We start from the raw sequence: 14,678 nt of genomic DNA on the forward strand, positions 1-14,678 counted from the left end.
CAAAACTAATGTCTTGCAGACATGTTGCGTGTTTATATATATATATATATATATATATATATATATATATTTTTTTTTTTTTTTTTTTTTTTTTAAACAGCGAGTCTTATGTATAGGTCACTGAAACGTGCTGTCTCATGGATTTTATTTAGCCTATACTATTTAAAAAAACAGACCGTGGCCTATAACACATATGTGCATTATCATTGTTGAGGAATCCTCCTGCTATTGCTAAAATAACAATCAAATCGGAGCAGCAGCACTTATAGACTTGTTATCTTGAAAAAAAAATTTATATGCACATAATTAATGTATAAGTTAATCGGGAAAAAGATGCTAAAAACTGCAAAAAAAAAAAAAAAAAAAAAAGAGAAAGACAGACGCAGACGTCACGTTACAAGTCAGACGCAGATGTCACGTTCATTGAGAGGAATGAATGAAGGGCAAGTAAATTGTGCATTGGCTCACACACTGCACTGAGCCATGTGAGCACAGTGTTGTGATACGTGTTAGAGAAAAAATAAATAAATAACTTCACTGCTACACGTGAATCACGCGTGACGTCTGGCTCGACACTTCACTGCCACACGTGATTTACGTGACGTCTGCGTGACGTCTACGTCACGTCTACGTCTCGTCTGCGTCTTAAATTAAATGGATTTAATAGCAAAAAGAAAAAAAAAATTAAGACGTCAGTGAGACGTTCAGTGAGACGAGTGCACGTTGCAGCGTCATTTTTTTGAGCCGGGATGAACGCCATACTCTTCAAGGAGCTCGTGTTTTTCCCCGCATATGGCACGCGTGAGCGCCTGAAACGCGGCTGGCTTCATTGCACAGAATTTGCACTGTGAGACTCGTGTGCATTGCTTGACAGTGCGTGCTTCCACCCGCAGTTTTTTACTTTACATGTGCCTTCATTTCTGCCGTTTGTAATGCAGTATATTAGATGCACAAAACTCGCGCACTGACGGACTTTCACTTGCAATTTGTGTTTGTTCGTCCTAAAAAGCTCGATTGCAGATGCGGTTAAATGCACTTGCCATTTCGAATACTTTTATACGAAACTGATGTACACACAGTCAGTTATGTTTTCAGAGCAGGGCATCTGATATATCGAAATAGATCTGTGCATTCGTTTGAATGCAGCCTGTTAAAGCAGCCACTGTCAATGATCTCATCAGTAATAATCAAACGAAAGGAAAAAAATAACTATTGTCTGTTAACTTTTGGATACTTAAAGAACACTTATTTTAAATAAGTAATTGGTTTAAAAGTAGCCTGCTTATATAATAAAAAAATAAAGTAAATTTTGCTCAAAATAAATTATATAAAATGTATATGAAAATGTAGCCATGTGCAGTAATATTGAAAACTGAGAATGTGATGCATGGTTATATTTAGTTGTTATTGAAAATCGTAATTAAATTGAATCTTAATTTTAATAAGGCAGTACTAACATACAGAGATTCCAAATATAAACAAAAAGCATAGAAACTGCAATTTTACATATTGTAAAAATGTAAAGATTCCCACCCCTACTGTTAATATGAAATAACACTTTACAATGAGCCCATTTGTAACATCAACTAAGATTGATGAAAGCTGTAGAATAGAAGTGTTGTTCCTTGTTAGGGTGTTATTTTGTTAACATTAATAAACTATGAAATAACTTTAATGATCAATATATAATTAAAATTTATATTTTTTATTAATTTACAAAGTATGATTTATTACTTTTTTAAAACTAGCAGAGCAGTATTTTAGTTGCCGTTCAGTATCTATTTTCAAAAACTATCGGTTAATTAATCAGTATCGGCCAGTGTGGTCCAACCTAGCTATCGGTATCGGTAAAAACCAATATCGGTCGACCTCTACTTTTTAATCACACAATTCTGACCTGTTATATAAACTGGCAATTGCGAGTTATAAAGTCAGAATTGTGTGATATAAACTCGAGAGTTATAAAGACGAAATTGCAAGATAAACTAACAAATCTTTTTTTTTCTGAATTGGCTGATATAAACTTACAATTGCAAGAAACAAAGTTTTTTTCTAACATTTTTCTCACAAATGCAAGTTTGTATCTGCACTGTGAAAAGTTTTCACCAGTTTGAACTTAAAAACTTGTTTAGCAGCTGCCTTAAAATTTTAAGTTAAATCAACTTAAAACTACAAGTCATTTCAACTCACGACAATAAAATGAGTTAAAATGACTTGTACTTTGAAGTTGATTTAACTTAAAATTTCAAGGCAGTTGACTTTTTCTGACTTTTTTCCCTCAGAATTTTGATACAAATCAGGATTGTGTGATATAAACTTGCAGTTGTTAGTTATAAAGTCAGAATTTATTATACAAACTCGCAATTGCGAGTTATAAAGTCAGAATTGCGAGATATAAACTGGTTCTAACTTTATTCTTGCAATTTCAAGTTTATATCTCACAATTCAGATTTTTATCTCGCAATTCTGATGCTTTCCTTATAACTGTAAGATATAAATGCACAATTGTGAGTTATAAAATCAGAATTGCGCAATATAAACTTGCAGTTGTAAGTTATAAAGTCAGAATTGTGAGATATAAACTAAGTCTGACTTTTTTCTTGCAAATGTGAGTTCGTTTATATCTCACAATTCAGATTTTTTTTCTCAGAATTGTGAGCTATAAATGTGCAATTGCAAATTAAAATCAGAATTGCAAGATAAAAACTTGCAGTTGTGAGTTATTAAGTCAGAATTGCACGAAATAAACTAACAATTCAGACTTTTTTTTCTCAGGATTGTGAGCTATAAATGCGCAATTGCAAATTATAAAGTCAGAATTGTGAGATATATACTCGCACTTCTGACTTTTTTTAGAATTGCATGATATAAACTTGCAGTTGTGAGTTATTAAGTTAGAATTGGGAGACATAAACTAACAATTCTGACTTTTTTTCTCAGGATTGTGAGCTATAAATGCACAATTGCAAATTATAAAGTCAGAATTGTGAGATATATACTCGCACTTCTGACTTTTTTTAGAATTGCATGATATAAACTTGCAGTTGTGAGTTATTAAGTTAGAATTGGGAGACATAAACTAACAATTCTGACTTTTTTTCTCAGGATTGTGAGCTATAAATGCACAATTGCAAATCATAAAATCAGAATTGCGAGATATAAACTCGCACTTCTGACTTTTTTCTTAGAATTGCATGATATAAACTAAAAAAGTAAGAATTGGGAGTTTATATCTCACAATTCTGACTTTAATTCTCAGAATTGGGAGTTTTATGTCACGCAATTCTGACTTTATAACTCGCAGTTGTGAGTTTATATCTCAAAATTCTGAGTATTTCAGAATTGCAAGATGTAAACTCGGAATTGCAATAAAAATGTCAGAATTATGAGATGAAAAGTCGCAATTAGCTTTTTTACTTTTTTTACACTGCAAAAAATGCTTTTCTTACTTACATTTTTGTCTTGTTTCCAGCCAAAATATCTAAAAGTTCTTAAATCAATAAGGATTTTCTAATTAGTTTCTTGTTTTCAGAAAAAAAAAGTCAAAATGAAGTGAGTTTTAGCTTAGAACATTTTAAACAGAAAACAAGATTATTTTTCTAACCCCATTGGCAGATTATTTTGCTTGTTTTTTTTTTTTTTTCCAAAAACAAGACAATAATTTTTACTCATCTAGAAAATCCTTCTTGATTTAAGAATTTGTTGATATTTTGGCTGGAAACGAGACAAAAAAAAATCTAAGTAAGAAAATATTTTTTTGCAGTGTATTCAGTGGCGGAAACAGGCTTTTTATATTTTCTACCTTTTTTATATTTTACATATTTTATATTTTAATATTTAATTTAAAACAAACAAACAAACAAATAATAATAATAATAATAATACAATTAATAAATAAACTCTAAATAAATTGTTAAAATTAAATATATTATTATTATTATTATTATTATTATTATTATTAACAATTACAAAGCTCAAAAATATTTAAAAAACATGTTAATTTTGTGAGCAGTTCAGGGCTTCCCGTAATTATTCTTGTCTTTTCTCAAAATCTTAATTATTCCATAAAATTTGGCTTTTAGCCCAGATTTCATCGAGGCACAAAGATCCAGTCAGGATCTCTTAAAGGGACGGAAGATCAGATCAAAATTATGCTATTCTGCATTTCTCTGCAGAGCGATCAGGGTCAGATTACACAATATGATATTCCTTCACTTATTTTTATACGAATCCATTCACATCAAGGCACGTTGACAGGAAAGAAAGGCTGACAGAGCTCTGCCTCTGACATTAAAGTGAAAAACGACACATCGGAGACTCGTGCACTCGAAAGACAGCACAACCGGGGCAACATGTCTTATAAAAACTCTCGAGTGTCTCGAAATATCTGTAAACATTAGATAATTTTCTTTCCACCTTTTTCGAGTTCTCCAGATGATATTAAAGTGTGGGAAAGACCAACCATGTCATAAACACTCTTGAGCATCTGCATATCCACACACATACATTAAATAGAGCACATAAAACTCAACATTAAACATACTCTTTGCTCATATAATAACTTCAACAATCTAAAATAACACACACATGCAACAGCAGGGTTTTCTCTTCAAATTCTCTTCAAATGCGAGCTTTTAGGTCGGTACGAATCGGCTGTCATCTAAAAAGCCCTAAATAAGAACCAAAGGGCTGTTTGGCCACACGACCGGCTTGGCATCAAGTGCAAAGTACAGCAAGACCACACACAAGGTAACGTTTGGCAGCAGTGCACGTTAGAAATGCACTATGGGCGGATAAAAATCACCGTGTGATAGCGAATACGGGTACCCACGGACAAATGGAGGGAGGGATCGTTCACTCGAAACAGCGGTCGGAAACGAAACCGATATTCCCGAGGCACAGAGGTGGAGACCACTGGGAAAAACAAGAGACTTTTGCATTGGGTCACAAGCTCATTTGTCCTTTTTTCTCAGTAATGGGCTGCAGACCACAAACAAGGCTGGATTTTGACCCGACCCGGAGGGGTCCATTAAAGATCTCAGCGGGGCGAACGTGACGAGGCCATAAAAGTCACATATAAACAGTTTGTAATACTGAGGAATTAGCCGTGTAAATATGTTGAAGGACAAATAGGTTAAAAAAAAGGCATCACACCGGTAAAGGGCGAAACTTTGGTTGGCAGTGGATCATTTTTTCGTCCATTTTTTTTAAAACACGACGAAAGTGTCAAGGTGTCAAGGTCTGCCCACCCAGGTAAGACTGCCCATGTAGAGAGAGTCTGACCTCACAGGTCAAATGTCAAAGGCCGTTGCTCATTTATCATCTCCGACCTGCTTTGACCTCAAAGGCTGTGAGTGATCGCGGCTTCGGTTTTGTACTTCCTGGGTCAGAGCCTCTCCCTCCATGTGCGTGGGAGTCCGGATGAACGGTCAAAAGTGGTACGTTTTGGCATCGTAGAGGGGCGTGGCGTCTTTGTGCTGAGGTCATGAGAGGCAGTGTCCTCGTCCAATCAGAAGCCAGAGCAACGGCAGCTGGAGGATGACCATGGACACGATCGATGGACTCAGACCCAACGCCCCACCGCAATCCTCGTTCTGTTCCTGTTGCCATGCCAACAAGAGAAAGCCAATAAGTGTGCTGGTGCGATCACATAGTGTGGGAATTAAAAAAGTAATACTTTGTGTTTTGGACAAACTTGCAATAAAAGCGCAGAATTGTGGTTCTAAGAGTAAAAATCCCATTGATTTTCTTCATAAACAATAGATAATACAGTTGCAAATGATCAAAATACATACAAATATGTATTGGTTATTGCTTTTTTATATATGTATTATATTTAATTGTGATATTAATTGAATGACTAAACAATATTTAGAAAAATATGAAAACATACAATTAGAGATTCAATATTATAATACATAACTATCAAGTTTTTATTTACTACATAGTATTTTTCTGTAATTTCATAAAAATTCTATCGTTCAAAAGTTTTGGATCAGTAATTGTTTTTCTTTCTTTTTTTAAAGAAATTAATACTTTTATTCAGCAAGGATGTGTTAAACTGATATGAATAGTAAAGACTTCTATTGTCAAAAAAGATTACTATTTTGAATAAATGCTGTTCTTTTTTATTCAGCAAATAATTCTGGAAAAAGCATCACCGTTATAATAAAATTATAAGCAGCATAACACTATGGAAACCCAATTCCGCCATTGATTGAATAATAATAATAAAAAAATCTTGCAATTGTGTGATATAAAATTGCAAGTTATAAAGTCATAACAGGATTTAGACTCACAATTCTGACTTTTTTCTTGCAATTCTGAGAATTATGAGATATAAACTCTATCTCAAAAACTGCATGTCTTAAAGTCAGAATTGCGATATATAAACTAGCAATACTGACGCAAGTGCACGTTTCGCAATTCTGAGAATATATCTACATAACTACAATATATCTCGCAATTTTAAGAAAAAATTCAGAATTGCGAGTTTGTATTATGCAATTCTGAGACCAAAAAGTCAGAATTGAGAGTTTGTATCGTAAAAAATTGTCAGAACTGTAAGTTTGTATCACACAATTCTGAGGAAAAAGTCAGAACTGGACAGTATACATCATGCAATTCTGAGAAAAGAAATTCTAAATTGTGAGTTTGAATCATGCAATTAAAAAAAACAAAAAACTGCGAGTTTGTATCATGTAACTCAGAGAAAAAAAGTCATAATTGCGAGTTTGTATCATGCAATTCTAAGAAAAAGTCTGAACTGTGAGTTTATATCATGCAATTCTAAGAAAAAAGTCAGAATTGCAAGAGAAAAAAGAGAATTGCTCCTTTATATCACACAATTTTGAGAAAAATGTCAGAAATGCGAGTGTATATGTGGTGATTTTTTAGATAAAATAGTTACTTGTGAGTTTGTATCTCGAGAAAAAAGTCAGAACTGCAAGTTTATATTACGCAATTCTGAGAAAAACAAAAAAAATGTCAGAACTGCATGCTTATACCTCGCAATTCTGAGGGGAAAAAGTCAGATTTGTGAATTCATATCATGCAATTCTGGGGCAAAAAAGTCAGAATTGCGAGTATACATCACGCAATTCTGAGAAAAAAAGTCTAAATTGAAAGTCGGTATTATGCAATTCTAAAAAAATTAGAACTGCGAGTTTGTATCACATAAATCTGAGAAAAAAAGTCATAATTGTGAGCTTGTATCACACAATTCTGAGAAAAATTCAGTATTGCATGTTCGTATCATGCAATTCTAAAAAAGTCAGAATTGCAAGTTTGTATCATGCTATTCTAAGATAAAAAAAGTCTAAATTACGAGTTTGTATAACGCAATTCTGAGAAGTTATAACTGCAAATTTGTATCATACAATTCTGAGAAAAAAAGAGGAGAACTGCAAGTTTATATCACGCAATTCTGAGAAATAAAGTCAGAACTGCAGATCACGCAATTTTGGGAAAAACGAGAGTTTAAATTGCAGTTCTGAGAAAAAAAGAACTGCAAGTTGTATCACGCAATTCTGAAAAAAAAAATACTGCAAATTTGTATCACAATTATGAGAAAAAAAATGCAAGTTTATATCATGCAATTTTGAGAAAAATATCAGAAATGTGACTTTATATCACAATTTTGAGAAAAAAAAAGTCTGAACTGTGAGTTTGTTTCACACAATTCTGAATTTGGAGTTTATTTTTTTGCAATTATGAGGGGGAAAAAAGTCATAATTATGAGTTTGTATCACAAGAAAAAAGTAAACTGCAAGTTTATATCATAATTCTGAGGGAAAAAAAGTTTACATCATGAGAAAAAAGTCAGAACTGTGAGTTTATATCTTGCAATTCTGACAAAAAAGTCACAGTTGCCTTAATTTTATTATTTATTCAGTGGCTGAAACCGGCCTCCATACAACACTAATAATAAATCAGCATATTACAATGATTTCTGAAGGATCGTGTGATACTGAGGACTGGAGTAATGGCTGATAATTTTTTTTTGCATTGCATCACAGGAATAATGATATTTTAAAATATATTAAAATAGAAAACCATTATTTTTAAATTGCAATAATATTTCACAATATTACTGTTTTTTTCTGTGTTTTTATTTTAAATAAATGCAGCCTTGATGAGCATAAAAAACTAAAATACAATAAAAAATCATACTGATCCCAAACTTTTGTAAAGTAGTATACATACCAGCAGAAAAATTTATATTTAGCATATATGATTAAATACAGTAGTTTTGACATTAGGTGAACACACCATAAAACATTTACCCCATCACATTCAATCTAAAAGCTTTAATGTTTTTGCAATTAATATGATTAAATATGCTGTAGATAATTTATTCATTACAGCTGGTGAATTAGTCAAGCGTGTGAGTTACATCAGCAGTTTAAAAAGCTGCAAGAAGCAACAGCTAATTAGTTTAACTCAAAAGAGATATTAATCTGAATTAGAACAAAAAGGACAGAAAAATGAGAGTGGAACATGTAGATAAAAAGGACAGCTGATAGCCTTGTTTACTTGCACAAACTGCCTGTGCTGTTTTAGCAGCTGATTCACTAAAGGAATTCAGGTAATGCAAGAAAGATGTGTTTGAATAGAAAAGAAAGACAAAATTTAAATACCCACAGTGCAGAGCTAAATGACTGCAGACAGCGGATGAAATACAACAAACAAAAGTGACACAAGCGTTTAGTGAATTTACTTCTAATTTGGCAGACAAGATCGACAGATCGATTTAATCGATAAATAAATAAGAAGAGAGAGAAAGGGGCAGATAGAGAGATGGACTGACCCGAGACAGCACATGAACACTGGCAGCAGTAACATGAGCAGAGAGGAGAGCAGTGGAGAGCCTGCATTTCTCCTACACATGGCCTCATCCTAACAAACATTATACAGCCAAATACACAGCACGAGAAAGAGAGAGAGGGAGAATCATGCAGAAAAATGTTTGACAGTCAGAAGTTTAAGCAACACGCGAACAAGTGCTTGAGCAACAGAGTGTTAATACTGCAAGTTAAAAGATAGAATCCAGAGCAGGAAGTAGGTATATTTAGATAAAGATACACTACTTGGTCAAAAGTATGTGAACACCTGAACATAAACAGCAAGTTTAGCTTGTTCAGATTCTTTTAAAAAGTGTTCAGTGTAGTTCATGTCTAGGTTTTGTGCTGACCAGCCAACTAAACTCGAAATGTCTTCAAAAATGTGATTGCATAACTATACGCTTGATTGTATGCACCTGCTTACCGGTGTAGCTGAAAGACCCAAGCCAGTTAATTAAAAAAAGGTGTCCACATTCTTTAGGCCAGGAAAGGAGAAGTTCACTTCCAGAACAAAATTTCGATATATTTTAACCCCCTTGTCATCCAAGATGTTCTCGTCTTTCTTCAGTCGTAAAGAAATTATGTTTGAGGAAAACGTTTTAAGATTTGTCTCCATATAGTGGACTTCTATGGTGCCCTCGAGAACTTCTAAAATTCAGATTAAATGCAGCTTCAAAATGCTCTAAACAATCGAAGTCGAAGAATAAGGGTCTTATCTAATGAAATGATCAGTTATTCCCTAAAAAAAATTACGACTGATATACTTTCTTTCTTCAGTCGTAAAGAAATTATGTTTTTTGACGAAAACATTTCAGGATTTCTCTCCATATAGTGGACTTCTATGGTGCCCTCGAGTTTGAACTTCTAAAATGCAGATTAAATGCAGCTTCAAAATGCTCTAAACAATCGAAGTCGAAGAATAAGGGTCTTATCTAATGAAATGATCAGATATTTCCTAAAAAAAAATTACGACTGATATACTTTCTTTCTTCAGTCGTAAAGAAATTACGTTTTTTTGACGAAAACATTTCAGGATTTCTCTCCATATAGTGGACTTCTATGGTGCTCCTGAATTTAAATTTCTAAAATGCAGTTTAAATGCAGCTTCAAAATGCTCTGAGTAATCAAAGTTGAGGAATAAGGGTCTTATCTAACTAAATGATCAGATATTTCCTAAAAAACAAAAACAAAAAAATTATGACTGATATACTTTCTTTCTTCAGTTGTAAAGAAATTGTGTTTTTTGACGAAAACATTTCAGGATTTCTCTCCATATAGTGGACTTCTATGGTGCCCTCGAGTTTGAACTTCTAAAATGCAGTTTAATTGCAGTTTCAAAGTGCTCGAAACAACCCCAGTTGAGGAATAATGGTCTTATCTAACAAAATGATCAGATATTTTCTAAAAAAAAAAAAAAAAAAATTACAACTGATATACTTTTTAACCTCAAATGCTTGTCTTGTCTAGCTCTGCGTGCACTGGTTAAAGACAGTTAGGGCAGATCAAAAAACTCCTATCTCATTTTCTCCTCCAACTTCAAAATCATCCTACGATGATTGAAGATCAAACCCCCTTTACAAAAAAAAAAAAAAAGGGTAGAATCATTTAGAGCCTTTTGAAGCTGCATTTTAAATGCATTTTGGAAGTTCAAACTCATGGGCACCATAGAAGTCCACTATATGGAGAGAAATCCTGAAATGTTTTCCTCAAATGACTAAAGAGAGAAAGATATGATCTTGGAAGACAAGGGGTTGAGTAAATCATCAGTACATTTTTGTTCTGGAAGTCAACTTCTCCTTGAAATGTATGTTTGTGTAAGATCAGAACATGTCAAACAAAGCCAAGCTCTCCTAAACCAAGATCTATCACAGAGAGATAAAGTTTCTTCACGTTGATCACGACTCAATGATTCTCATACAGAGTCTCAGTGTGGTAGATCTCAGGTAATGATTGAAATGATAGCAGTAAAATACAGCCGTTATAGAAGAATAGGCACGATGCACATTAAGTCATGCTGATTGCTAGTTTGGTTTCAATCTGTTTTGAGGTGTTTGGGTGACTTACACTTATGTTGTTGTCAAAGCACTGTGTCGGACCTTTCCGATAACGTGGGTTATGGGCTATTATGCAGGGATCTGGTCCTGGAGCTGTGAGACCAAGTTCAGGATTGAAACTCTGATAAATAAGCAATCTGATATTATGCGAAAACCTGATTTTTCCGGAGCTCCAGAGAAGCAAAGTGCCAAACATACCATCATCCGACAATTTTAAAGTCAAGAACTTTGCAACCCATCATAAGTAATGTATTTCCATTTGATAAAATAAACATGTTGGGCAATGATTTGAAAACAGATCAACCTTTTTTCCAGTTGCCTGAAATCAGCTGTTCGAATGAACTGATTAACTAAAATGACAGCAAGAGAGATAAAGAAATTCCTCCAGAATCAGCTTTCTTTGAAACTGTGAGACACAATTTACTGGAAAAGCTAAGTCTAGTTATTTCTGAATTTCCTTTCCAACGCTGACAGTGACCTGATGAGAAATCATCATTGTGCGTCTTAAACAGTAGATTTGTTTGTACTTGTATAAAGGATACAAGGCTTTTCTTCCTGGGAAAAATATTTTTCATCAGGCTGGCACCCTTTTGTGTCTGCAACAATAAGCACCAGATTTGTCTTCGGAAGCTTTTCAGCTATGAACTGCCTGAAAACAAAAACTCAAAAACATGTTAATGGGCACAATTTCCTGTGATAAAGATCACCTTGATCATTAAAGGGATAGTTCATTAATGCCTGAAACTTTACTATCTTTACTATCTCTCCGAGCCTTGAATGTGGTAGTTGTGCTGCTGTCTATGCAGGGTCAGAAAGCTATCTGATTTCATCAAAAATATCTTCATTTGTGTTTCAAAGATGAACAAAGGTCTTACAGGTTTGGAAAAACATAAGAATTTTCATTTTTGGGTGAACTATCCCTTTAAGAAATGTGTGAGAACTGATTTAAATGTATTAAAACATTTAATTTAATTTAATTTATTCAATGTTGAGTGTGTCCACACTTGTCATGTTTGGTTTGATTAAAACGAACTTTCATTTGAGTAAGTGTGAACGCCGCCATTTGAACCCTGGTGAGCACCAAACAAACGGACAGAGACGCTAAAAAGATGGGTCTTGGCCTACTTTCAAACGAACTCTGGTGCAGTTCAAATACTTCTAAACTAACCAAAAACAGGAAATAATTAAAAGATGCGATGCTATGCGGCATGGTTTCACTAAGGAAACAAGCGGTGTATCCAAAACAAAATAAGCAGAAGGCAAACATGGAGCAACGAGGAGGTAAAGTAGTGAAAATAAAATCATGTACATGCAACATTGAGCGCACTTAGCCCAGCAGACAGCATTAGGTGTATTCGACTTAAAGCGGTGCTGAGCAGACCAATCAGTGAATGGGTACTTTGACGTCATACACTCGCAGCGCTGCTTTAAGTCAAACGCACCCGAGTTCAGTTACGAAATATACGTCATTAAACCCGATCAATCAGGTTGTGAACGTATCACTATGTCTTTAGGCTTGGTATCTTTAGGTTCGCTGTCAAAAATGCCAGTGTGAACGCTAAGCGGATTTTTGGCCCGGACCATATGAACCAAACGAACTAAACTACAAGTGTAAACACACCCTAAGTTCCACATGAGTCTTACCTGGAGCAGTTCTGATAATCAACAGTCCCCTTAAAAGTTGTCTCATTGTTCTCAAAGAAATACTGTTTCTGCTCTTTAATGCAACTCTCTTTAGATGGTATTTCAGACAGGTCATCGTCTACGTCCGCTGTGAACAAAACACAATAGCTATTCAATTGCCATGAGCTTATTTGCATTAAAGAGATAGCTCACCCAAAAATGAAAATTCTGTCATTAATTACTGACCCTCATGTCATCCCAAACTTGTAAGACCTTCGTTCAGCTTTAGAACACAAATTACGATATTTTTGATGAAATTTTTCTGTTCAGACAGAAACACAACTGACATGTTCAAGACCCCTAAAGGTAGTAAGGACATCATTAAAATAGTCCATGTGGCATCAGTAGTTCAACCGTAATGTTATAAAGCTACCAGAACACTTTTTGTGTGTAGAGAAAACAAAAATAATGACTTCTCGTAGCTTCATAACATTACAGTTGAACCACTGATGTCACATGGACTATTTTATTGATTTCCTTACTGCCTTTCTTGGTCTTGAACGTGATAGTTGTCTATGCAAGGTCAAAAAGTTCTTGGATTTCATCAAAAATATCTTAATTTGTGTTCTAAAGCTGGACAAAGGTCTTACAAGTTTGGAATGACATGAGGGTTAGTAACTAATAAAACAATTTTCCTTTTTTGGGTGAACTATGCCTTTAAATGTTCATTCAGTGCTCAAATAACATCCAAATAAATGGTCAATGAGTCAATAAACTGTGCCCCCATCAGATTAAATGTCTTTGACATTTTCACATGAATTCAACATTAGCACTCATTGGAACTATAGTTTTGGCAGTACACCAAACGACAAGAAAAATTGCTGTGGCTTGATTATTGTTTCATAGCAATTAATTACTAATGTTTGGGTCTTACCTGCTTCAAGGAAATTAGGAAATGTGATGCTGACAAACAACTGCTGCAATATTGACCTGGAGAAATCAGAAGAAATATATTTTGGTAAAAAAATAATGTTCATAAATAAGCATTTCTCTCTATATAATGGACTTCGATGGTACCCACGAGTTTGAACTTCCAAAATGCAGTTTAAATGCAGCTTCAATGAGCTCTAAATGATCCCAGCCGAGGAACAAGGGTCTTATCTACCAAACGTTCGGTTATTTTCTAAAAACATTTACAATTTATATACTTTTTAATCTTTACACAGAGTACACATAGAGCTAGACAAGATGAGCATTTGAGGTTAAAAAGTATATAAATTGTAATTTTTTTAGAAAATAACTGATCGTTTTGCTAGATTGTTTGCTTCTTTCGTCAGCTGTGATCGTTTAGAGCCATTTGAAGCTGCATTTTGGAAGTTCAAACTCGGGGGCACCATAGAAATCCATTATATGAAGAGAAAACCTGAAATGTTTTTCTCAAAAAACATCATTTCCTTACAACTGAAGAAAGAAAGACATGAACATCTCAGATGACAAGGGGGTGAGTACATTATCTGTACATTTTTGTTCGGACAGTGAACTACTCCTTTAAAGTTTTCCAAATTAAGTTCTTACCAATACATATTACTAATCAAAAATTAAGTTTTGATATATTTATGGTAAGAAATGTACAAAATACCTTCATGGAACATAATCTTTCCTAATATCCTAATGATTTTTGGCTATTGGCTATATTTTCCACAGAAGAAAGGTTTGGTACATTGGGGTTAGTAAATAATCAATGAATAAATTCTGTGTGAACTGAGAAAGTTACATAAGGCATTGTTTCAAATCACTCACCAGGCTGCTGCAGAAGCCCACCAACCAATGTTGAGAATGTCAGCTATGGTGGGCTAAAAGAGACCAACAACATGTTTTAAACCTATACAACAATTCCAGAAGCACCAACATTATCCTTGTGCTGTACCATCCCCATTAAAATCAGCACAAACTCTAAGATTTTGGCACCTCAAACGTTTATTCTCTCATACATTCTTCTCTAACTTTGCAAGTTGCATATCCGGAGCTGAGAAGCACCAAAACATCCTGATTTTTATTGGCTGGGGGCCCTATTACGACCCTGCCAGACAGAAAGGATCCAGTGCCAAACAATACGGGAGATATTCGACAAAAGCTCAGCAGATGCAAGCATAAATCC

At 34.2% G+C, this 14,678-nt stretch overlaps 1 protein-coding gene across 1 annotated transcript in view; it reads right to left on the reverse strand.

Annotated features, from left to right (window-relative positions):
* Positions 1-453: 453 nt before the first annotated feature.
* cacna2d1a (calcium channel, voltage-dependent, alpha 2/delta subunit 1a) overlaps positions 454-14,678 on the reverse strand; it is a 150,021-nt gene continuing 135,796 nt past the window's right edge. Inside the window, exons 33-38 of the mRNA XM_073838849.1 lie at positions 14,321-14,373; positions 13,455-13,510; positions 12,542-12,668; positions 11,440-11,546; positions 10,908-10,990; positions 454-5,600 (exon numbers count right to left, since the gene is read on the reverse strand). Of these exons, the coding sequence (XP_073694950.1) occupies positions 5,484-5,600; positions 10,908-10,990; positions 11,440-11,546; positions 12,542-12,668; positions 13,455-13,510; positions 14,321-14,373 (543 nt within the window). The 3' untranslated portion in view covers positions 454-5,483. The remainder of the gene's footprint in view (positions 5,601-10,907; positions 10,991-11,439; positions 11,547-12,541; positions 12,669-13,454; positions 13,511-14,320; positions 14,374-14,678) is intronic.

Source organism: Garra rufa, chromosome 4 (assembly GCF_049309525.1).
Source record: "Garra rufa chromosome 4, GarRuf1.0, whole genome shotgun sequence".
Lineage (NCBI taxonomy): Eukaryota > Metazoa > Chordata > Actinopteri > Cypriniformes > Cyprinidae > Garra > Garra rufa.